A 26,935-nucleotide genomic window follows, 5' to 3' on the forward strand; every position below is an offset into this window, starting at 1 on the left:
TCTTGTCTCTTAAAAAAAAAATAAGAGAAAGCAAACAGTAGGTGCAGTCTTATACTTTAATTTATTTTATTTTGTTTTATTATTATAAACTTAAGGTTATGAAACATTTAACAAATGAAAACAAAAAATTTGTTCCATTTTATATGCAACAATTTTATGATAATAATAAAAAAAAAATCTCATACATATAAATAGTAGAGTAATTTATGTATTATGCAATCCATTTTAATAAAGGTAATTACGGAGTATAAATGTATATATAAAAATACATATAAAACAAAAATAATGGTACATATTCTTTTTTAATTAAACATGAGTGCTTTTGTTTTTTAAAACATAATTCCTATAACCATAAATACATGTTAATACACATAATCATATATAGAGTTAAATTTCGTTTTTTTCACATGAACGTGCATATATTTCATAAAATCTGTCGAAAAATTAATTTAACCAAAAAAAAAGAAAAAGAAATGTGTGATGGGAAAAATAAGGAAGGCATGCATAAAAACGTAACGCAGAAAAATGCATAAATTTATACATACATACATACATATATATATATATATATATATATATATATTTATTTATTTATTTATTTACGCGTTTTTACGTGATACCTAAATTCAACTAAAGCAATCATAATTTTATTTAGGAGTAAAATTTGTCTGTAAACCCTAACATATATCAAAGCAAGCGGCTGTAAAAGTTGGCACAACTATTTCATTTTTAACTATTACATATTTTTCTATTAACTATAAAACCACTTTGTTTTATTTTATTTTCGTTTACATTTTTTCAAACTTTCCAAAAATGGAGCTGTCTTCTCTTGGTCATTGTTCACACCATATATTATACCTACCCTTATAAGTTTTCCAGTTCTCTCCATATATATTTACTTATATATAGTAAGAAAAAAAGTGCAATGTTACTATTATTGCCTCCCTTCTTATTAAACCTTCTTAGAAATAATTACATAATAGCAAGTAATATAAAATAGTAGTTAATATATAAAAGTAATATATGACCGTGAGTAATATATAATTGTGAGCAATATATAATTGTGAGTAATATATAATTGTGAGTAATATATAAAATTAACCACTATATAATAGAAAGTACTATATAATAGAGAGTAATATATAATAGAAAGTACTATATAATAGAGAGTACTATATAATAGAAAGTACTATATAATAGAAAGTACTATATAATAGAAAGTACCATATAACAGCAAGTAATAACAGGTGCCTATTTGTCAGGATAGTATAACGGATAATTAGAGGGTAAGCTGTCAAAATATTCTGCGGGTAATCTATAAGAAATTTTTGCTCCTTCGTACGACCTTGCAAAACCAACTATAGGCATATATTTATAGCAAACTTGTAAAATGATTAAATTATTTCTTAACCCATTATAATAATCTTTAAGAGAATATTTGGTAATAAAATTCTTAAAATTCTTTTTAGCAGTCTTTTTATTTTTTATAATATAATCTTGAATAATTACTTCGTTTTTTACTTTTTCGGGTGTTTGATATGTTACTAAAACATAAAGAAATAACTGTTTCAAATTCCAGTTAAACGCTTTTCTCATATCATATGATAAATCTAGAGATAACACTACTTCATCTCCTTTTATATATCTATTGTAAACAATTCTTTTTACACTTTTTACTTGTATATTTGTTACCATTTCCTTTTCATCAAACAAATAAAATGATGTTCCATAATTAAAAACACACAGGACAAGAAAGCATAAAGCCATAGAATAAAAAATTACATTCAGCCTATTCAAAAAGTTGTCCATATTTTTTGACAAATGGGTATATTTATAATTATATATGAAAACTTGTTTTCTTAAAGATTTTCAATCGGCGTGCATACATATGCATGGGGAAGGGGGTTATATATATGTATGCTTATGTGTAATTAAGTTTTTGTACGTATCGACAACTATGTTTATACATATATATGCAATTGTATTTGTTCGTATATGTATGCGTGTGTTTGTACGTATATGCGTTTATATATAGGAAAACCTCTATAAATAAGTTGTTACGAAAAAATGATTCATCGTATTTAATATATAACACACCACATGCGCTTGTATGGGTGTATGTATGTATTCATATATTGCATAAAAAACCCTTACTACAAAAGCAAAATAACTGAAAGGGCTACATAATATATATATATATAAAAAAAAAAAAAAAATTAGCCACAAATTTAAAGTATTAAAAACACTATTACATAGTTTTTTTCATAATATTAAATACAAAAAAGAGTTTCATGTTAATATGCTTCACAAAAATTCTCGCCTCCTCGCGTGTGAAAAAATGTAAGTTATTTTTATTAAGTGTATTATAAGTATATAGGCACGTATGAATGTTCGTATGTATGTATGTATGTATGTAAGTATATGATTATATTCATGGAACTTAATTTTACTAAAAATGGGAAAAGCGCGACAATGTAAAAGTACATATTTTGCTTCAAATATATCCGTTATATGTACAAATTTTTAAATTTTACCTCAGATTTACGCATCAATTTGTAACAAACTTGTACATATATACATATGTATATACGTAAATGGGAAAAGCTATATAAGTTTTATGTACATATTTATGTACGATGTTTTGGGTTTACATATACATTCATTTTAACATCATTTCTGGGCACATTCTTGATATCCACCCTCACTTTTATATTATTTTGACATTTTATTCAATTTTTTTTTATATCCTTTAAGCAATCTAATAATTATTATCAACAATGATATAAAAGATTCTCCTTTAATCTTTAATATTTAGTGGTTGTTCTTTTTATTATTTTTATATATATATTTTCTATATAGCTATTTTATTTGTATATATTAAGCATCTTCAAAAATTATGCCATAACATTATACATATATATATACATATGTATATATATATATATATAAATATATACGTCAACATAACATTCCAATTGCACACTTAAAATATACTGTTAATGTATGAAGGCCCCAATTAATATATTTCAAATTATAATTTAACAAAACAAACAGAAAAGGCGAGAACAATATTGTGCTTGTTAGAAGTTTTATTTCTTTTTAAAGTTATTATATATTTAACTGTTATATAAAATTTACATTCTGTATTTTTGGAGTGAGATTTTTAAACTATTTTTTTATTTTTTTCATATTTATTTTATCATGCGTTTTAAGGGAAAAAACTTTAAGCGCAACATCTTTTTTTTATAGAATAAATATATAAAATTTTATAACAAAAAAATACATAAAAATATATTTATATATATAAGTTTAAATAAACAGGAATAATAACCACCCTTCTTTAAATTAATCTGAAGAATTAAAAACGTGGATATAAATGCCCTCTCTAGTTTTATTTTTTTTATTTTTTATTAATATTTTGATTGAGCAATGACGAATATTAAAGATGTAAAATATGACCTAGGCTTAGATATGACAGTAGAAGACCAAAAAAAAATTGGGAAATTCACAAATTTACATTATAAACAGTCTGTTTACGAACAAAAGATGAAATTAATGAAAGAAAATATATCAAACATTGATTCCTCAATTGATGAAGTCTCACTTGTTTTCGACCCCCAAGATGTTATGCTAAATATAGGTATACGCCCATTTATCCTTCTCTTTCCCTTCTCTGTCTTTTTCTCATGCCATCCCTGTGTGTATGCATACAGTGGTGTATTTACATTCTTACTACAATAACATTTTTCCTTTTTTGAATTCCAACAAATTATATGCTTAATTTTTTTTTAATTTTTTCAAGGCGACTGCTTTTTTAGCTTTGACACAGATTACGTGGAAGAAAGCTTGGAACAGATCAACAGCGAAGGAAGAAAAATCTTAAATAAATTAGAACAAGAATATAAGAATATCATAAAGGAAAAAGAAAAATTAAAAACTGAATTATATGCAAAATTTGGAAATAGAATCGATCTCAACTGAATGCATTATTACATATATATTATGTACATACATGTATAATGTAACTAGACCCCCGCTCTTCAAATGATATAGCTTTTTTTATTCTTTTTTTGTGTAAGAAGGACAGCACAGTTTAAATGAAAAAATTTATTATAAAATGTAGGCATTTCCTTAAAATTTGCCAAGGTTAACTTAGTTTCCTTTATTTTTCTTGTGAAAAACATACAGAGGGAAAATTTTCCCCTTTGCAATTACGTCTATCAGCATGGGAACATACGTATGTACAATTACACATCCACACATACATACAAACGTATATAGCCCCACGCTTACACATGTGCATATTTATATAAATACAATGTGGGTTCAAGTATTATGAAAATTTGATTCTTCATATTTTAAAAGTGCGTTGTTTTTCTACATACAAATACATATAAGGATCGGTCGCTACGAACATTTTTCATTCTTTATTCATCTTCTATTTTATTTTATGATACATGACTTTTTTTGTTTTTCTCTACAATATACTGTTTTTTAAATTTTTTTTTTATTTGACTTTATTTTTTGTTATTTCACAAATAAACATGTTTCTAACAAAAAACAACAAAAAAAAAAAAAAAAAAAAATACCAAAAAGAACATACTAGAATAAATATCACATTTACTAGTAAGTTAAAATAAAAATTAAGCAGTACATATTCACACCTGTATGTAAAGTTCATGTACATGTACAAACAAATATGTTATAAGCGTATGTACAATGGTTTCTGATTCTATTATATATATCATCTCAAAAATAGGTCAATATACTAATTTCCACACTTTTTTTACAGAATTATATTTTTATATGCCCAAGGTAACGTAAAGCTGGGCAAAACTTGAAAAAGGCAAAATTAACACGCAAGTGTTAACACATTTATATATACATAAATATTATATACATGAAGAACATGCTTCTTATACAAACCACTTTTCTTTTTTTTTTTACCCCTTTTCTTGGTAACGAGATGTGTATAGAATCACTCAAAATATGTCTATTCATTTTCAAAAACAAATTCCTTTTTCGAATTTTTTTTTATACTAAAAAATAACTTCCATTTTTAAAAGGATTTCCTCTAAGATTTGTTAAGAAATATACATAAAAAAATAATAAATGGAATTTGTTTCATCTAGTTTTAATTAAATTAGTATTAGTAAATTTATATTAGTATGTATATATATATATAAATATATTTCGTACACGCGAACGTTTATATTCGTAAAATGGTTATATATGGAATTGAAAAAAAAAATTTTAATTCGGTGAAGAAAAAATTTGAAGTATAATCTATTATTATACAATTACACTCATATGTATTAGAAAAATGAACTAAAATTGAAAAAACTAAGAATATATATAATATTATCAATAAAAAATGTTATATATTAAAATATAATGAAAAATAATGGGAATTTCCTATTTTATAAAAAAAAAATTTTTTTTTTATGAACATATGCTATTATTAATTTAGAAGAAAATTTTCCTATTATATATTATATATTAAAATTACACAAACGTGGCATTCGTTATATAACGAATTAATGAAAGATTTAAAAAAAAAAAAAAAGTTTTACCATTTGTAATTATGGTATGCATAAAAAAAAAGAAAAAAAATTAAATTGCCTAATTTATTTTTTCTTTTTTTTGAAAAAAGAATTAAGTGAAATTCTTCTTTTTTATAACAATTTCCATTAAGATGAAATAATATAATATATATTGAGCAGTGAGCACATTTATATCTTCATATATTATATTGTTAATCTATTGTATATATATATATATATATATATATATATATATATATATTTACATTTATACTATATACGTATATACATTTACATATTTAACATACATTTAAATATATGTTTTACATTGATTGTACATTGCACTGGAATTTATTCATGGCACTGTTACATGTTTTATATTGTCATGTATGTATAATAATATAATGAAACGTATATAATATATATATATATAACACATGTATTTATCATATATAATGTACATATTCCATACAGTTAGCTCCGAGTATATATTGCACAATTTCGTACAATTGTATGTATACATAAGATGTGAGAACAAAAGATTAAAATAAAAAATTTAAATTCATTTATATATAACTTTTAATTTTTATGATATAATGATATTTAACCCAAATTTTGTTTATACATTATTTTGCGAATATTTTTAAAGGTACTCTTTTTAAAAATTTGACTTAATCATTATTCGAATTTTTAATTAATATGAGTTTTTTTTTTTTTTTTTTTTTTTTTTAAAGTAAAATATAATTAATAGGATTTTTATCCTTTGAATAAATAGAAGAATATCAGTGGTATGTCATAAATATTAAATCATACTGAATGTATAACCGAAGCACAAATCTATGCTCATCCATACCCATCTATATATATATCTACCCATGTTTTAGCATTAAGTGAACAAAACGTAGAAAAGGAGCAACTCTTTGTATACATGTATGTGCATATGTACATATATATATGTATTTGTGTTTTTGCGTACATAAATGGTTGTTCCTTTACCAAAAGTTTTATGCTACTCTTATACAATTGTTACTCCCGTTGTAATGTATATTACCTTTTTCCATGTTTGTTGAAATATGAACCCATTTTAGATCACACTTTTTTTTTCTTTTTTTTTTTTACCGTACCATTGTGGAGTATATAAAGAGATACATGTTAAATTCATTTGTACTTTTTTTTCCTTTTCACCATTCCATCTTTTACCCATTTTGATAGTACATTTACAATTGCCGTAAATAATTTTCTAAAGTTAAGCTTGATGTATTTGTTTATTTTTTATAATGATTAAAGACAACAAACTACCCATTGATAATATTAATTACGAAGTTATAAAAAAAGTAAATGTTGATAATAAACATAATGAAATATGTGAATTAAAGGATTACGCAAATAGAACAACCAAAATTTTGAAGAGTGATACATTATCAGAAAAGTCATCTTATGGGATAAATGATTTTTTAAATAATGAAAAGATAAACGAAGATTTGGAAAATAAAGATATACCAAAATATAATGATACTGTAAGTAAAGAATCTATTAATTATGCAGAAGGATTTGGTGTTACATATAATGAAGTGAACCAACCGGAGTCAAGGAGTAGTGCAAGTTTCAACATAGATATCAATAAAGATATAATAAAATATATGAATTCCATATGTAAAGACAGTAGTACTGAAAGGGTTGAACAGGTACAGGAAAACGAAGGGGAAGATTATTTAAATGGTGCTTCGTATAAAAATAACTCAGACGTTTCAACTGCTTCTGCAGGTACTGGTATTACGCGTAGAATACTTAAGGAGGGTCATATGAAGGAAATTAATCAGAACATCGGGAAGGATAATAATGATCAAAATAATCATACAGATGTCAATGTTAGTAATAATCAAAGCGCTAATAATATCAACATATTAAGTAGTTTCAGTATCGAAGACAACAGTCATCGCAGGAGTGAGAGAAACAACCAAATGGAAAAGGATCACCAGTCCGTGGAAATTGATATGGTAATTACTGAAAAAGACAAATTTTTTGATACTAGTAATAACAGGCAAAATCGTTCTCTAAAGGGTGAGGATAATTTTAATAAGAACAAGGATTTCACTGTGGATTGTTCTGATACAAATAATAAACACACACCTGATGATATTAAGGAAGATGTGGAAAAACATAATCCAAATTTACTTGAAAAAACTAGCTTGTCAGAAATCTTTAAAAATTATACAAATTATGCAATAATCAATGCCTTGAGTAGTAACTTGAATAGTGAAAATTGTTCAGAGTTTTTTCTCACAAACAGTGAGGTGACAAAAAGGGAACAAGTTGTTGAGGAGAAGGTAGACAAAGTAAAGAAAGTTAACAAATTGGAAAAATTAGTCAAAGGGCATGAAGTGGACCTAAATAAAGAAAGGAACGAACCGAGCAAACTCATCGAATACACATGTACTAATGATCACGGTGCAGGTGTAGAAGCATCCAAACAGTTAATTGTAGAGAATAAAGACAAGGAGAAAATTCTACAGTTACTTCAGGACAATTTAGGAAAAAACAAGTTAAACAATATGAATAAAAATTTATTATTTCTGAAAAGAATGCAACAATATTTTTATCGAAAGTATATTAATATTAAATTTCCAAATGATTCAAATGACTATTATTACTTGTTAGATTTAGATTGGTTTAACAATTTAAAAGATTTTCTGTTCAAAAATTCTGGTACCTACCCAGGTCCAATTACAAATTATAAATTGTATAACACTAATAAATCAGAAATACTTAATGATGTCTATATGGTAAATAAAGAAAATTTAAAAAGAAATTTAAAAGAAGGGAAAGATTATATATGTACAAATAAATACATGTGGAGATTTTTACACTTCTTATATAGAGGAGGACCATGTATTAAAAGAAATAGTAACAATATCTATGATCAATTTGTACCTATTTCGAATAAGGACGTAATGCATAAAAATATTATTTATTTAATGGAATCTAAGTATGTAGAAAATTTATTTTCACATTTTAATTACTCAAACGAATCGATTATCCTTAGTAGTAATAATTCAAAAAAAAATGCTCAGCAATCTTCGGAATTATCCGAACAGTCCGAATATCCAAAATCGTCCAAATATTCATCCAACAGTAGTTGTAATACACACTTAACTACAAATATGTGTAACATAAATAAAGAACAATGTGCACACAGCTATTATGATTTTTTACAATTTTATAACATAAAAGAAAAAGAAAGTGGCCATCCTTATTTTGTCGAGTATGATCAATCAATATCAAAAGTTATGAAAAGGTTGAACGAAATAAAAAATAAAAATCATGATGATTGCACCTATTCCTTTCATTCAGACGATGATGATGATGTATCAAATGAAAGATGCATTATGCATAATATGAATACCTCGAGTAAAACTAATGAAAAAAATGAAAGGAGCATGGAAAACATTCCTTTAAAAAAGGAAGATGAAGAGGAAGAGGAAAAGGAAGAATCAACAGAACGGAATAGTAATTTTGAAAATACTTTTATGACTACTGACAAGAATAATTCTGGGGATAACAACTTGGCTGATGACCTTTGTAGCTCCTTGAACAATAATATAACAAATGGAACGAGTATGAATGTGGGCAATAAAAAGGAATATCAAAACGGAAGTAGTAGCAAGATTGGTAAGAAAAGCAATGATAACAAAAAAGATGGAAGTAATAGCAACAACAAAAATGACAAAAGGAAAGGTAGTAATAGTAATAACAGACATAACCATAATAACAACAGTAACAATAATAATAATAATAATAATAATAATAATAATAATAATAATAATAATAATAATAATAATAATAATAATAATAATAATAATAATAATAATAATAATAATAATAATAATAATAATAATAATAATAACAAGAACAATAATAATAACAATAGCAATAACAATAACAACAAAAAAGAGGATGGAAATAAAAGGAATAATGAAAGCGATGATGGTCAAAATAAGGACACAGAAAAAGAACAAAATGAACACGAAACAAAAGAAAATAAGGAAAAAAAAAAATCAGGTGGTGATGAAAGCATTAACAAGAAAAGTAATAATGAGAAAGAAAATGAAAATAACAACATAAAAAGAGAGTGCTCTGTTAATACCAATGTTTCTTATTTCGGTCCAAAGGCGCAAATTAGTGCCCCCCAAATGATACTTAGTAAGTATAGTGTCAAAAAAAAAAATATTGAAAAAAATGATACAAGTAAAACTTATTTGATCCCACCTCCCAAAAAAAATTCTGTAGGTTGTCATTCATCTAATGGAAATGAAGTTTATAAATCTTGCGAAGAGTACAACAATGATAATGCGTGCACTTCTAGCAATGGTTACTTAACTACAACAGAAACGGAATCTAAAGGAACCACAGAAAATACTACTAAAAGCTCTTTTGACGAAGGGGAAAAAAAAAAGAAGTATTATGATATACAAGATAATACTGACGCAGGAAAGGAGAAAAATAGTAAAAAAAAGAATTCTGGTAAGAAGGAAAATAGCAATAGTAGTAGGAGCAGTTGTAGTAGCAGTTGTAGTAGCAGCAGCAGTATTAGCAATAAAAGTACAGGTAGTAACAGCAGTGACCGTTCCAATGCTTCAAAAAAAAAAGGGACTCATGAAAATAATGAAGAAGGAAAAAAAAAAAAAAAAAAGAAGAATTCTTTGAGTATTAGTACTATAAGTAAAGAGGAGAAAAAGAAAGATCTCATTGTAAAGAAAAAGTCAGATGATGTGAGTAGTAAGAAAGATAAGTCACAAATTAGTAGTAACAGAATGAGTACGAATAATGTAACGTTAAAAAAGAAAAGTAATAATTCCAGTAATAGCAGTGACGCTAATTATAGTAGTAATAGTAGTAGCTGTCAAAGTAGTAGCAATAATAGCAGCAATTTTAGTATACGTAATCAAACAATTTCTAATCTTCATAAATTTAATGATAAAGCACATTTGAAAAATATGATGTCACCAAATAACTCCAAAAAAGAAGCGGAATTATATAATAATAATCTTAGCGCAATTATGTCAAAAGAACAACCAGCTGGTATTATAAATTATTCTACCACATGTTATATTAATGTAGTTATGCAATGTTTATCAGTTTTCTTTAAATTAATATATACATTACATAATTATGTAACAGTGAAATATAAAAATGTGAACTTTTCAAGTGATGATACAGATAATATGAATTCTTCCTTTATCAATAAAAATTTTTTTACAAATAGTATACCTTTTAATTTATTTGGAAATAATAATAATAAAAAAAAGGATGAATGTTTGCTCTTAACCTTTTCATATAAGTTATTCCAGTTAAGTAAAATGCACAATAAAGGAAAAGTATTATGTGTTAATAAATTATTAAATTTGTTAAATGACAAATATTCCTATTTATTTGAATATAATGAACAACAAGATTGTCATGAGTTTCTTCTCTTAATGTTTGACTTTATTCATAATATGATGAAAGTAGTTGATGAAAATGTAGACAAGAGTAATCAGATTGATTACTATTTGAAAAAAGAGCAATCCATTATATCAGATCTATTTTTAGGTTTAATAGAAGAAAAAATTACTTGCTCCCAATGTGAATATGTTAATTATATATACCAGCCAGTTTATAACTTAAGTGTAAACGTTTTTAAAAAAAATCCAGAAAATAATTTAAATGATAATTTGATAGAATATTTCAAAAAAGAAGAAGTTAATTCGACATGTGAAAAATGCAAATGCAAGAAAATGTACAAACAATCTTGCGTTTATAAACAACCAAATATTTTAATTATACATATGATTCGGTTATTAGAAGACGGCTCAAAAATAGATAAACCTATCAAGTTTGATCTGAACGATTTTACTGTTCAAAATGTATTAAAAAAAACTAATGGACAATATATAGAAACTCCAAAGAAATATAACTTGAGTGGCGTTGTAGTTCATAGAGGATTAAATTCCAATTGTGGTCATTACATTTGCTATACCAAGAGAAGGCACTCCAATGGAGCTACCGTGGTATAGTTAACTTAATAAAAAGAAAAATGTTCAAATGTGATTTTGCACGCATTTGGATTAGTTCGTTTTTGTGCAATTTATTATATATATATATATATATATATATATAAACACATGTACGTGCTCATGTGTGTCACTTGGATTTACTTATTCATTTGTGCTACGTTGTATTTTAGCATTTACTGTGCTGTATTCGTACGGAAAATATAATGAACAGAATACGTACAACGATTTCTCATATGTTCGTAATTTTTCATATTTTTTTTTCAGTGGTACAAATTTGATGATAGTACAGTAACAGCTGTAGATATTGCAGAAGTGGAATCGGTCAAAGCTTATTGCCTCTTTTATGAAAGTCAATAAATTATATACCTAGTTTACTATTTTTTTTTATTTTTATAGTTATATAATTTGAATATACTTTTCCATGTTTAATATTTATCCCTCCTTGTAGTAGTTTTTTTTTTTTTTTTTTTTTTTTTTGATATATAATTTTATCACCATTCTACATATTTAATATGCACTTCGTTTTATTTAACTTTTTTTTTTCTTCAGTTTGTCTGACGATATAGATATTATACTTTTTTTCCATATTTTATATATTTGCTTCACTATTTTTTGCCTCTCTATTTTTTTCTTTGTTTTTTTTAACCTTCATTTTCATTCATTATTTTAAAACCATATATGAAATGAATTTTTTGCGAATTCTTACTAAATTTTTTTATAATTTTTTTTTCTTATCAAATTATTTGAATACTTGCCTCCAAAAATATTTTTTCTGTTGTCTTAAGATGTACATGTTTGCAAAGGATCTTATTTTTTTTTATATCATTAAAAAAAAAAAATACAGTAATAATATAGAAATCTATAAGGATAATATTTATAAAGTATATTTTTTCAGTTGTATAATTTTATAAAAATAATAGATGTTCACTTTAAAAAAGAAGAAAATGCACTTGCGCATTTGGGTAAAAAAACATAATAGGTTAAAAAAATATAACATTAACTTGAAAAAAGAAAGGGTAAAATGCAACAATTTGTTGTAAAAAATTTTAACATTTATGTATATTCATACTGAAAAATTTCACATATTATGAAAAATATACATAAGAATACTTTTTTCTGCATAGAATAACTTCTAAAAAATAAATTCAAGTGAATCAGAGAGGGAGAAAATAAAAAAAATGCTAAAAACATAGATGTTGTATTTTCATGAGAAGGCTAAATAAAAATGATAAATTGTTTTAAACAAAATGGCAATTACCTTTTTTAGGTTACTTCTTTTTCATTTGTTTGTTTAATCGTTTTTTTTTTTTTTTTTTTTCTTTTACTATCAATTTTTTCCATCAATAAATTAACTTTTCATTTACATTTTCTTTGAAACTTTCATTAATGTTTCCCATATGTAAATCATCTTCTTCTAGTTCATTTTCATCTTGATCAGTTTCTCTTTTTTTAGCTTTTACATTTACTTTTATCAAGTCTTTAAATATTTTCGAGAATTTAAAATGTGGCATGTGACTACTTTCTAAGTGAATATCTTCTTTTGTTCTCAAATTTTTAATACATCTTTTCTTTCTGAAAATATTATAATACATACCAAATTTATGAATGTAGATCTTTTCATTATTTTCTAAATGTTTATATATATTATCAAATATTCCATTCATAATTTTCTCAACGGTCTTTTTGCTTTCTTTTGTTTCCATTGAAACTTCTTCTATTATTTGCTTCTTTGTAATTGCCTGAACAATCAGGAAAAAAAATTATAAAATAAAAGGAGGTAAGAAAAAATTAAATAATAGAAGAAAAAGTAAAATAGTACAAAGCATAATTTGATATAAGTTCAACTATTTCGACTGCTTTTTCTATATGTTTTAACCTGTGAAACAGGTACTTTCGAAGAACTCTGATATAAAGCATTTTTATTGTAAGAGTTGTTAACCCCAATTTTGTTGTTTATTATGTTATTTTTATGAACATTAATAAAAGCTCTACGTGAATAAGCAAATTCAAGTGTGAAAAAGAAAAGATACAATAATATGTACATTTTATTGAGCATATATTTTGAGAAAGAGTACTTTACTAAGTTAAGAAAAAAAAAAAAAAAAAAATTCAAATATACATACACATATGGGTTATGCAACTATATATATTTATATATACTTTTTTTACTAGTTCATTTTAGTAACAAATTCCATTACTGTGGTAAATGTATTTACATTTAACCTTGACATGTTATGTGCATACATTATTTTACTTTTCAAAATTACTGAATAGTAAGTAAATGTGTTTGTTTTAAATTAAAAATGTAAAAAATTTAACATAAAAAATTTATTTTATATTATTTAAAAAGGTACATTAAAAAAGAAAAAAAAAAAAAAAATAGTAAATAAGTGGACCTTTTTAATGCCGTATCGAAGGTATTTAAGGATAAAAGGATAAACAGTATAAAATTAATTATAGTTTTTTTTTTTTAAATAAATATTAATATATTTTAAAGCATTTAAAAAAAAATGATGGAAAAATATTCTTTTCCGCGGTTGTTTCGGCTTTTTTTATTTTTTTTTTTTCTAATATTAAAAAACTAATTATTTTATTTTATTGTGTCGCACTTAATGTGCTAAATTTTAAACAACAAAATGGTAAAACACAGGAAATAGTATTTTTCCTTTCTTATGTGTTTTCATATTTTTTTACACTTTTTAAGAGTTTTTACACACTTTTATTCGCTTTTAATATTTTTATTTATTTTTGTATTTTCTTATTTTATTACACAAAGTGAGCGAAAAGATACTTTATTTTATTCATGTACAAAAAAAGATTAAAATGCATTTGTGTAGAAGTTTACTCTTTTTTTTTCTGCTTATATTTGACCATGGTATCAAAATAAAAACTAAGGAAAATATACAGTAATAATACGCTTACATTCATGTTTTCCATTTTTAATTATGAAAAAAATAACTTTATATTCATGTGTTTAAATGAGAATTATTACACCTTTTGTAAAGGTTTATCTTAATTCGTTTTACTGTTCCTTTTTATTTAGAAAACAAAAATATTATTGCTTTTGCAATAATATTTTTCGAATACACCTTTTTTCAAGAAATAAAATTTATATTTAATCCCTTTTATTAATACTTTCAATAGTAAATTATTTTAAAATATTTATTAAAATGTGAAAGACCCATGTTGCATACATATATGTTTGCTATATGTTAATAAATGGAATAGTATGTTTATTCTCTCCTATTATATAACATTCTAGATGTTCTTACTTTTTCGTTTTACCTTAAAAAGTTTTATTTTCAAACTAATGAATTACGCATTATTTGAAATATTTTTAAAAACTTATCAAGAAATATTAATGTGCATATTAAAAAAAATAAAAAAGGAAAGTACGGGAATAATGTACTACTATTCAAGAGGTAGTTAAATCAAAAGGTGTTAACGTTATTACAATGACATAATCCTATTCCCATTTTGTACTAAATAATTCCCCATATCAATAATGAAAATAAAAAAAATTCATTTTTTATAAAACATATTTTATAATGTATAAAATTTGTTTTTTTCAAAAGGACGTAGCTTTTTCTTACTTATATGCAATAACACAAAAATAATGTAAGGCTCATTTAGTGATTCGTAAATTAATATATATTTCTGCCATATATATACAACTAGAAATATATATACATAATATGTTTATTTTATTTTTTTTGGTCTTTCCCATTTTACTAAATATTTTGATATAAAAATAAAATGTGTATTTGTGTACACATATTGATAATAATAACTTAAGGTAACAAACTTCGTATTATACTTTTTTTTTTTTTTTTATTGTTGTCTTTTTTTTTGTAAAAAACATTTTAGACCCCCACTTACCCTGTCTTTTTCATTTTAGTATTAATTTTCACGTTATTTACATATTATTTGCATGTTATTTTAAATTTATTTTATTCTTTTTTAACTCTCCATTTTATGGAATAGGAGATCACTCAGCAATGGTAGGAAATATGAAGAAGCCTTGGCCATATTACTTGCGATAAATTTTCATTTTATATACATAAAATTATAAGGAGTAACCCTTTAATTTTCCTACAGAACGAAGTTTATATATGTATATATGTATGTCTACTTATATATATAAGTATGCACACATATACTAAAAGTTTATTTACTTTTTAGTTCATTCTTTTATATTCTAATTTTCCTATGTTCGCTCTATTTTATACTTATATTACTATTTAGTTATTTTATGGAATGTTATAACTATTATCTATTAATCAATAATTTGATCCTACTTTTTTTTTTCTCTTTTTACAAATAAACATCGTATAATTCGTTAAGTAGACCAATTGACAATTCGAGCATATTATTATTAAGTAAAAAATTTTGTCTATATTTTTTTGGTTTTTTAAAAAATAATTAAAAAGAAAAAAAAAAAAAGTAAATAACGAATTCATACATGTAATAATTACAGTTAAAAATCTAGAAGTTCTATTAATAAAATAGGGTATACTCGTATGCTTATAAAATATATATTAAAAAAAAAAAAAAAAAAGTCAGCAATAATCACTCTGTTTTGGTAATAATATGTAAGGAAAAATACTATAGCAAAATAAATAAGCTTTAACGAAACAAAAATTTTGCTATTGGCTTTTTTTTTTTTTTTTTTTTTTTTTTTGATATTTATTCACATAAACAATAATTAATGTTAAATGAACTTTAACTTACATCTCTTTAACAAATTCTTAATGCTTTATTTTTTTTTTTTTTTTTACATTCCTTTTCTGCGCAAATATTTTGTCAATTTATTTTTTTTTTTTTTTTAAGTATTCATTTTTACCCTTTTTTATTCATTATATTATGCTTCCTTTTTTTTTTCTTCCCCAAGCATATATAATTAAACGCATAATAGTATAACAACATAAAATACAGCACATATATTTATATGCTCTTATATGAAGTTTAGCTACGACGTAATTAACGAATGCGTAATATCATCCTACTTTTTCTTTTTTTTTTTTTTTTAAATTACTAGCACAATAATCAGAGGACGCACTGATTTATTTGATGTAAAGTTCAAAATGAGTGAAAACGAGTAAGCTCTTATAATAAGTAAAACTATTAAATGTTTCAAACTGCTTCTTTTCTGCGTGTCGTTAATAAAAATATTCCCAAATGATTATACACATGTGTTTGTGTATATATACATAATATATATGTGCATATATGCATTTGACTTTGAAAATATACTCCTTGCTACCTCTTTCTTACATATGCATATATGTGTACACATGTGTATGCATTTTTGTATAAAGAAAATGCAGCTTTGTGTTTGTTGAAAAAATTGTAGAAGCTGTACTTCTATGCATATTGGACATGATACTTTTTAGTATGATCATATTTAGAAGCTTCTCTATTGAGTGATTGATTGACTGTTTGATTGATGTTTAATTCATTTGTACTAATCGCCCTCAATTTTAATCCATTTTTTTTTTTTTTATTGCTGTATTTTTCATTTTCCCATATCTGTACTTTTTTCATACAGTCTGCTTTTTCGAATTAGCCAAATAACAACCTATGTGAGCAAATGGATTATAAAGGCAAAAGTCGTAAATAAGTCGAAGCTGTCAACATTCAAAAACAACAACAGCTTTTTTAGCATAGATGTAACAGACGTGCATGGGGATTCTATTTCTTGTAAATTTTGGGGAAGTGCAGCGGACAAGTGGTTTAATAATATCGAGTTAAAAAAAGTGTACATCTTTTCGAAAGGAAGAGTTTCCATAGCAAATCCTAAATATAACACAGTAAAACATAAGTACGAATTAACATTTAATGAGGATAGTGAAATTCACGAAGTAAAAGATGATGGAGAAATAAAAATCCAAAAAAAAATATCGCTAGTTAATTTAAGGGATATAAAAATAGCAACAAAAGAAACTCCATTTACTGCAGATTTAATAGGTATAGTGAAACATATCGGTGCTGTAAGTAACTTGAAAACTAAACAGGGGAATGATATAATAAAACAAAACATAATTATTGTTGATGACACAAAACATTCTTTTGAAATTTCCTTTTGGGATAATAATGTTAATTTAATAGAAAATGAAATAAAAGAAAATGAGATTTATATATTTACAAATATCAGTATAAGAAATTGGAATGATATGAAAAATGGAACTTTTGGAGTTACGAGTTCAATTGAAAAAATGGAGAATTTAAATGATGAATTAAAAAATAAGTGTGCCGTAATATCTCAGTGGTATAATACAAATGGAAAGTATGAACAATTTACAAATATGAGAAATATTTTGTCAAATGATGTTACACAAATACCTGATAAACATTATGCTTTAAGTGATGTTAATGACGTATTGACAAAAGTATCTGGGACATATACCTTAGTGGGAAGAATTAAAAGAATTTATTGGAAAAGTAAAGAAAATGAACATAGGTTTTATTACCCTGCTTGTACCAAATGTAAAAAGAAATTATTATCTAGTGGACAAGAAAGTTCTTTAGATAATGATTATGATAACAATGTAGAAGCTAATCATGATGAAGAAAATGTTGTATATTCTTGTATGAACTGCGATGAAAATAATGTAAAACCTTTTTATAATTATACATTTAATTTTCTATTTATGGATTTTTCTGGATCAATTACTTTAAGAGCCTTTTCTGATGAAGGCTACAATTTATTGGGGAAAAAAGCAGAAGACTTAAAAAGCTTAGATGAAGATAGCCTAGATTATTTATTTAATTACGACTTCTTGTATAAAGAATACAAAGTTGTGGTTCGGGTTAACCAAAAGGTTTACAATGGAATTGAAAGAGTTAATTTTACTGCTATGAGAATTTTCCCACAAAAACATTCAGATATTTCTTACTTGCTCAATGAAATTCAGTCGCTCATTACAAATAATAGTACATCAAATAAAAATAAGAGATCCCTGAATGACGACCAGCATGAAGCCAAAAAGCAGAAGGTATAGCTGATAAGTTGAAGTGAGGAGCACGATGTATCAGATATAAAATACGAAACGATGGACACAACACTTCAAACATTGTACACATTATATGTCAAGGTTTTTCATGTAACCAACATAACATAGAACCAACCACCATAATGCAATAAAATTGTCAATTATTTGCACCGTTATATCTAAAGTTTGCCATTATGTAACCCCATTTAATAAAAAAATTATCATATAGTACATATCATTGCACAGTTTGAATCTTTTAAAAAATAATTTTGCATAATAGACATAAAAAAATGATTTATACCTTTTTATTCATTTTTTACTTTATCAAAAATTTCGTGTATATATTTTTAGGTTTTTTTTTTTTTTTTTTTTGAAATATTACAATTTTTCAATGAAAAAAAAAGAAATTTATTATATATATGTTAATTAAAGGTTGCAAAAACGTATATTATTAATTTAATTATGTACATTAAATAAACAGTGACAATAAATTCTATGAAAAGTTCTTTATTTCAAAAAAAAGAATATAAAAGTGGATATACATGCGTAGGGATACATGCGCAAATCATCTTGGCACAGCATAACTCAAAACTACCACATACAATAAAACGTGGTGATATCACGTCAAAACAAAACATTTTATTGTTATTATTATTGTTTTTATTGTTGTTATTGTTACTGTTATTATTACAATTATTATTATTATTATTCATTCTTTTTTTTTTTTTTTTTATTTCTTTTTTTTTTTTCTCTTATTACGCGAACCTATTTTTGACTAAATCTTTTTGTTTCTCCAAATCATATATCCCGTAGAAGCCTGAGATGAAAAAATAAAAAAAGGTCAAAAAATGAGCTAATATTTGTTCAACGATCAAATGTGTGCATGCATATATATATTAATGCGCCCTAGTACATAAGTTCGCAATTTTTTCCCCTTACAATTTCAAAGACAAGGAAGACAAAATGACAATAATTGAACTACAGAACATTAGGAATGTAAAAAGAAAAGGTGACAACACGTAATTTAGTGCATAAAAAGCACCACTTGCCAATAAAATGAAAAAGATGTTGATAAAGAAGGAAAATAAAAAATTAAATTTTATTACTAGCAAGGTTTTTCTACTAATTTCAAATAATTTCATTATAACACTTATATTATTATCTACAATACAAGCATCAGCGTTGTCCATCACAACGTTTGATCTTGTACTTAATGACAACCCCAGGTCCGCATTCTTCAAAGCAAAGCAATCATTTATACCGTCTCCAATCATGCACACTTTTCCTGTTGGAAAAAAGGGGGTGATATAAAACACGTCAAATGTTGTTATGTTTGCATGGATGCATATATTTATATATATAATATAACGTCATTTCCAACTGAACATATAAATGCCGCAAGTAAGAATAGACAAATATAGCGAACAAAACGAAATGATGATGGCATAAATTAATATCAAGAAAAGAAATAAACATTTTTAAAATAATACGTATCTCCATTTACCATCATTCAGGGACTGTATTTTCTTCACAAAATGAACCTTCTCCATGGGAAGGGTATTTGAAGAGACGTTTTTCTTGGGTATTCCCAAAATTTTGGAGATATAAATAGCATTCATGTAATTATCCCCTGTACATACATAAACCTTTTTGCTTTCTTTTTTTAAGTATTGAATTAAACCAAACACTTCGGGCTTTATGTCATCCACTAGAGTAAAAAAACCAACTATTATTCCCTCTATGGACATAAAAATAATATTATTGCTTTCATTCTTTTTACTATTTGAATAGTTATATAAAAATTGATATGTTTTATGAACATTACAATCACAAGAATATATATGTGCCTCCAGATTATTTATGTTTAATTTTTCTTCAATTACTTCTCTCTTACTACAATAAGCATTTTTATATTTTGTGTAACAAAAAAATAACGTACCAATGGTTACTGATAAATCATTTATTATACCAATAATTCCTTGGTTTTTTTCATTTTTTAAATTATGAACTTCAAATGTTTCATTTATGCAAAAATTATTATTTATATAAGTATTTATAGACTGAGCATATAAATGATTACTATATTTTTCTATATTTAAACTTAAGCTTAAAAATAAGTATAGCATATTACTTAGTTTTTCCTTAATATCACCATCTTTATCATCAAAAGGAGCATTATTTGTAAAATGCGCATTTTCATGTGGTTTTCCATTATTTAAATTATTTTGTACCTTTTTCAGAGCACCATATTTATCATACATACTTGTTAGATCTTCCCTATTAAAATAATTATTTCCATAAACATTTGAGCAATCATTTTCACTACTGATTTCACTACTAGTTTCACTAGTATATGAATCATCGATTAAGGATAAGTTCACATCCGCATTATTTATGAAATATTCCTTCAGTGAGCTATCTGATATTTTGTCATATTTATTTTTTTTCCTTTTATTATTAATAAATGAAACGATACGATTAAAAACGGATTTATTCCTATCATTTATAATATTTTTTCCCTCTTTCAAATTTCTTCGATTATCTTTTTCTTCTTTTTTCATTACTGAATTTCTTATTTCGATTTTGTAATAATCCTTTTGAGTTGTAAAAGAATAAAAAGTAACATTTTTACCTGAACAGTGCAGACTTTCTACAAAATTCAATGTTACATTACTTTTATTTTGTTTTTTTATTCTTTTTCTTCTTTTTCCTGCTTCGTCTACAGTACCTTCTTTGAAGTTTCGCTCACTGGAAAAGTCGCCTTTGTTTTTCTCTTCATATATGTTTCCAATATGTTCACCACCCATGTGTTCATACATTCCATTGTAAGAACTCCGATCGCTTAATCCGTCTAAGAAACCGCTGTTACTACCCAAAGTGTTTGACCTTCCCTTGTGCTGAAGATTAAAAATCTTAAAATTATTCCTGGAATCCAAACCACTTTCCAAATCGCTGACCGTATTATAATTATCGAAATTAATTGATAAATTATTAACAGAATTATTCTTTAACAACTGATCGATAAAAAGATCCAAATTGTTAGAAATATATATTTTATTTACCACCGGTTTTCCAACTGTTAATGTGCCCGTTTTATCAAAAATAAAATGATTACATTCCAAAAAAATTTCGAAAATATTTATATTTTTTATAATAATACCAATGTTACTACATATGTAAGAACTGATTGCTATGGACAAGGGGCTAGCTAATCCTACTGCACATGGACAAGCAACACACAAAATAGACAAAGAAAAATGAATTGAAAAAAATATACATGATAAAAATTTGTTTAATTTAAAATAGGCATTTCTTTTTATATTAACATAGTCAAAATATGTTAAATAGAACCATATTAAAAATACTATAATACACAATATAATTATAGATGGTATAAATATGCTCGCAATCTTATCTGCATATAACTGCAGATTAGTTTTCTTGCAATTTACTTCATCTAAAGTTTTCTTAATATACTCAATATAATTTCCTTTTGATATATCCTTAATATATAACATAATTATTCCTCCAACACATTTAGATCCAGCATATATTTTATCACCCTTATATTTTTTAATAGCTTTCTTTTCACCACTTATCATACTTTCGTCCAAATAAGAAACTTCATCATTCACTTTAATACCGTCAATTAATAATGTTGCTCCTTCATAAAATATTAAAATATCATGCTTCTGCACAAATTGCACAGGATAACTAAGTATTCTAAAATCGTTTAAATTAATTTTTTTATCTTCTACAAATATTTTATTTATATCAATCTCTTTGCCACTATGTGAAAAGCTGTTCAGGAGGAATCCCTTTTGATCATCGTCCCCAATTTCGTAACTGGAAAAATTGCTTTTGTTTTCACCGCATTTGATCAATGTATTACTTTCACTTCGAGAATTGTTGTCATTATGAATGTTACTTCGAATTTCATTACCTATTTCATTACGGACTTCATTACACCTATCTTCATGGATATTGTCAATATTATGGTTTTTATGGACCTCCTCCTCCTTAGTCTCTCCATTTCCCACGTTCGAGTTAATAAAGTTACTTGCTTGTTCCTTCATATTTTTATTATCTTGTGTCTTCTCAGTTTTCTTTTCTAAAATATAAACATGTTTTGTTGTTCTTTCATACAAATCCTCAATCTTCTTTTTTGTAAAACTTACTAAAAAATTCTCAATTTCAAAACCAAATTTCATAATGCATATTAGTAAAGCGGAAGAATCAAAATATAATGGTATTCCATCTAGGTCTATGGAAAATAGTAAGCAGAATAATAAAAGAAACAAAGAGTAAAAATAAGAAAAAGATGAACTAATAGATATTAATACATTCATATTAATAATGTTATTCTTTAAACTTCTGTAACCATTCAAAATAAAACTAAAACCAAAATATATATAAACAATGGAACTTAAAAGAAATATTAAAAATAATCTTAACGGTAATGTCCCTAATATTTTCGAATCTAATGAAGATTTGTAAGAAGATACAATTAACCTATATACGGGATTATTAACAAACAATTTTACAATTTTACAAAATAAAGTTTTTCTTATTTTCTCCTCTGAGTCATATTTCAAATTCGTATAACTCATCAGTTTATATTTTCCTTCCTTAAATTTATTTTCACTTCTTTCCTTTTTATCTATATTTTCTTCCCTTTTTTCCTTTTTGTAATTATTAGTGTCCTTTTTCGAGGGTACACATTTCTTCATATTAGTACATCTGAGTTTTAATTTCTCTGAATTGTTCAAGTGGTATAATATATTCGAAATATCCAAATAATTATCATCCCTTCTGAAATCGTACAAAAAATCTACTTCCTCCACTTCGGGTTTTTTTTTTTTCTCTGTGTCTTTAAAGTTTGCAGAAACCTTATAAAAATAATTTGAATTCAGTATAGCTTTCATAGAACCGTAAGTTTTTTCAGCCTTTACCTTTTCTATGTTCACATCCTCTACTATGATACCTTCCTCTTTTATATCCTTTCCTTTTGTGTTTTTTTTCTCCTCTTTGTTATTCTTAAAATTTTTTATCTCCACATCCTCCTCTTTTTCACCATGGCCTTTGGTAAGTTTTCCCTTCACTTTTTTCTCCTTAAAATTTTTTACACTTTCATCTTCCGTTTTGACACCTTCCTTTTTTGCATCCTTTCCTTTGGTAATTTTTTTCTCCACTTTGTTACTCTTAATATTTTCCACATTTTCTATATTTTCCTCGTTTTTATCTCCCTCCTTTGTATCCTTGCCTTTGGTAATTTTTTTTTCCTCATTGTTATTCTTAAAATTGTATATGTTCTCATTTTCCGCTTTTTTATCCCCCTCTTTTGTATCCTTCCCTTTTGTAGGTTTTTCCTCCATTTTGTTCTTAAAATTTTCTATCTCCTCATGCTCCACCATTTCGCTATTATTCTTCGTATGTTTTTCACCCTTTTTGAATTCCTTAAAATGCTGAACTTCCTCATTTTTTGATATTGCATCGTCATTTTTCGTACTTTTACCCATAACATTTCCTGCTTTAATATCCTTCTCTTCCGGTATTTTTTCCTTTCTTTTTTTTTCCTTAAAATGATCAACTTCCTCATTTTTTGCCTTTACGTATCTACCCTTTACTTCTTCTCCCGTCATACATTTTTCCTTCACATTTTTTTTTGGGAATTGCTTCACCTCTGTAGTATCTGAGGAACTACTTGCAGAATGGTCGCTTCCTTTGTCTTTCTTAAATTGTGATTCATACTCATCATAACTATTACAAATACTAAACTTGTCAGATATATTGCAATTATTTTGATCAGCAGATATCCATTTATTTTTAGTAGTATGCTTGCATGGGCTTTTTTTCTCATTTATGTGCATTTTTCCCTCTGTATTACTGTGATAGCCATTTGAAGTAGCAATTCCCCCTTTCTCAGCATCGTGCCTAGGTAACTTCTCTTGATAAACATCATTTATCATACCTTCCCTCTTTTCATTATCTGAATTTACAACGTAATGAGCAATAAGACTTTCTTCATCTAAATAAGCGCTTCTTACATTCGGTTGCATAGAGCTACTATCCTTTCTAACTTTGTTATGATAAAATAAATCATTTTTTTCTCTTTTTGCATTTACTAATTTATATGTCATCAAATAATTCTTGTAATTTCCATAAGAGTAAAAGCCGTTCATATATCCCATATTCATCTGACAGTTATTGAGTATAATTATAAGTATACAGAAAAAAAAACAACAAAATAATTCTATTAACTTATATGAATTACTCGTTTCATTATATTTTGTACTTCTGAAATATTTTTCTTTGTCTTCATCATAATATGCATCAATATTTTTTTTCTTTTTTAAAAATTCTAATATAAACCTTATTCCGATTATTTCAGGGTCATATAAAATATAAATATACTCTTTCTTAATATCATATTCAACATTTTTAATTCCTTTTACATTTTTTAATAATTCATAAGATTTAATTACATCTTCTCTAAAAACATATAATGTTATATCAAATAGATTACACTTGTTATCACTATCATCATCTTTATATAGATCAATTAAATCGTTGTTAAAACCACAATTTTTTACTTCCGTCATAATATTATTTACAAAACTTTTTATATTGACACTGATTAAATTATTTTCTGATGTATTTATTTTTAACTTAATTTTGCTTTCAGTAGCAAAGCTATTACCATCTATAATTAAATTTTTACCCTTTAAAAAACTTATAATTTTATTTCCACAACTATCACATGTCATGTTATATATTCTCAGTTCACATATATATATTTTTTCTTTGTTCCTACTCCTATAATTTTCATACGCCTGGAAAATATTACCATTTCTTATATGAGAAGGTTGCTTCTTACCATTTTCTAAAACTTTATCATCACTTAATAAACTACTTTTATCTATATTGGAATCATCGTAATTTGCATACATATAATTCTTTTTACATTTCTTCTTTTTTCTTGTTATGTCATTAAATAAATCTAAAACACTAAATCTTCTATTTTTTGTGTTCTCTTCATCAGTCCCAAATTTAATGCTCCGTTCCGTGGAGTACGTTACGGAGCCAACTACCTCTAAACTTTCGCTTCCATTCTCAGATCCTTGTGCATAATTGGAGTCACCTCTACTTTGTTCACTATTGTAGTAATTTCTTGTATAATTCTGACCAAGGGAGTAGTCTCTAAATCTATTTGTTTCCCCGTTTAAGTGTCCATTTATCTCATTCCCTTTGGTATGGCATCCTGAACGACAATTTTCATTTACTCTTTTTCTGTAAAATTCGTCATACTCTTCACCTTCTTCATCTTCTTCGGTGTAATTATTCGTATAACCATTATCATCATTGTCTTCTCTGAAGATACCATTTGCATGTCTTACGTTACTGTAATGTTTTCCACTATTCGCATCAGTATTCTTAAGATTTTCTAAGCTACCATAATTACCCTCTTCATACATGTTTGTACTCAATAGTTCTTGGCTACTTGTCTTATTAAACATTTTCTTCTTTCCTTTCTTATTATTTAAATGAAAAATATACATAGTTACATGATCGTCATTTCTACTAAGGAATCGTCTATACGTTTCAGGATCTACATTTTTTTTATCTTCCTGAAAATAACCATTAATATCAAAATTGTCTATAGCTTTTATTATGTCAGATGAACCGATAACACTATAATCATAAGAAATAATTACAACTTCTTCATTAAAAGCAATATTTTTTATTCCCTTTACATTTAACTCATTTATCTTTTCCTTCACATTCTCGCTAACATAGAAAAGTAATAATTTACCTAGAGCCATTGTTTAAACGGATGCACATACATATATACATATAAACACGAGCGCAAATATACATACGCACATACATATCTATACACAGAGCATGCATACACACATCCATATATGCCTTATGTTAATAAAGGAAATGAAAAAATAATGATATTTTACAATTAATTATATAAAAATTATGAATTAAGTTTACTTCCTAAAATTAAATTTATGAACAAGTTTGATAAGCCTTTTAAAACGCTGTTTCTGACACATACACACGTTTGTATATATATGTACATACATATATATAAACACACACACGCATATGTATCTATTTATACGTACACAGTATGGATAAACAACCTCTAATATAATACTTTTACAATAAATATTGACATGGCTTGCGTGCTCAAACAATATAATTCAAAATAAAAAAAATTAAATAATATAAAATAAAATAACATATAACGATATATGAAACTTAAAAACTTAAAGGCTTCTTAAAACGTAATGAACTTTTAAGATTTTTAAAAATATTGTTAAATGTATATCTC

General features: G+C 25.3%; 6 protein-coding genes across 6 annotated transcripts; 3 read left to right on the forward strand and 3 right to left on the reverse strand.

Annotated features, from left to right (window-relative positions):
• Positions 1–1,251: 1,251 nt before the first annotated feature.
• On the reverse strand, positions 1,252–1,809 carry MKS88_001833 (signal peptidase complex subunit 3; the record flags this gene model as incomplete). Its single annotated transcript, XM_067214795.1, has 1 exon — positions 1,252–1,809. One exon carries the CDS (start codon positions 1,807–1,809, stop codon positions 1,252–1,254), a length of 558 nt encoding a protein of 185 aa, XP_067074137.1.
• Positions 1,810–3,429: 1,620 nt separating this feature from the next.
• MKS88_001834 (prefoldin subunit 4) lies at positions 3,430–3,981 on the forward strand (the record flags this gene model as incomplete). Its single annotated transcript, XM_067214796.1, has 2 exons — positions 3,430–3,640; positions 3,803–3,981. The coding sequence occupies 2 exons, from the start codon at positions 3,430–3,432 to the stop codon at positions 3,979–3,981; spliced, it is 390 nt and encodes a 129-aa protein (XP_067074138.1).
• A 2,839-nt stretch (positions 3,982–6,820) lies between these two features.
• MKS88_001835 (uncharacterized protein) lies at positions 6,821–11,953 on the forward strand (the record flags this gene model as incomplete). Its single annotated transcript, XM_067214797.1, has 2 exons — positions 6,821–11,590; positions 11,861–11,953. 2 exons carry the CDS (start codon positions 6,821–6,823, stop codon positions 11,951–11,953), a joined length of 4,863 nt encoding a protein of 1,620 aa, XP_067074139.1.
• A 983-nt stretch (positions 11,954–12,936) lies between these two features.
• MKS88_001836 (bacterial histone-like protein) lies at positions 12,937–13,842 on the reverse strand (the record flags this gene model as incomplete). The annotated part of the gene is made up of 3 exons (XM_067214798.1): positions 12,937–13,335; positions 13,473–13,584; positions 13,820–13,842. 3 exons carry the CDS (start codon positions 13,840–13,842, stop codon positions 12,937–12,939), a joined length of 534 nt encoding a protein of 177 aa, XP_067074140.1.
• Positions 13,843–16,680: 2,838 nt separating this feature from the next.
• On the forward strand, positions 16,681–18,597 carry MKS88_001837 (replication protein A1; the record flags this gene model as incomplete). The annotated part of the gene is made up of 2 exons (XM_067214800.1): positions 16,681–16,694; positions 17,145–18,597. The coding sequence occupies 2 exons, from the start codon at positions 16,681–16,683 to the stop codon at positions 18,595–18,597; spliced, it is 1,467 nt and encodes a 488-aa protein (XP_067074141.1).
• Positions 18,598–19,386: 789 nt separating this feature from the next.
• Positions 19,387–26,411, reverse strand: MKS88_001838 (copper-transporting ATPase; the record flags this gene model as incomplete). The annotated part of the gene is made up of 4 exons (XM_067214801.1): positions 19,387–19,405; positions 19,502–19,566; positions 19,695–19,873; positions 20,093–26,411. The coding sequence occupies 4 exons, from the start codon at positions 26,409–26,411 to the stop codon at positions 19,387–19,389; spliced, it is 6,582 nt and encodes a 2,193-aa protein (XP_067074142.1).
• Positions 26,412–26,935: the final 524 nt, after the last annotated feature.

The sequence above is a fragment of the Plasmodium brasilianum genome, chromosome 7 (genome assembly GCF_023973825.1).
Source record: "Plasmodium brasilianum strain Bolivian I chromosome 7, whole genome shotgun sequence".
NCBI classification, from domain to species: domain Eukaryota; phylum Apicomplexa; class Aconoidasida; order Haemosporida; family Plasmodiidae; genus Plasmodium; species Plasmodium brasilianum.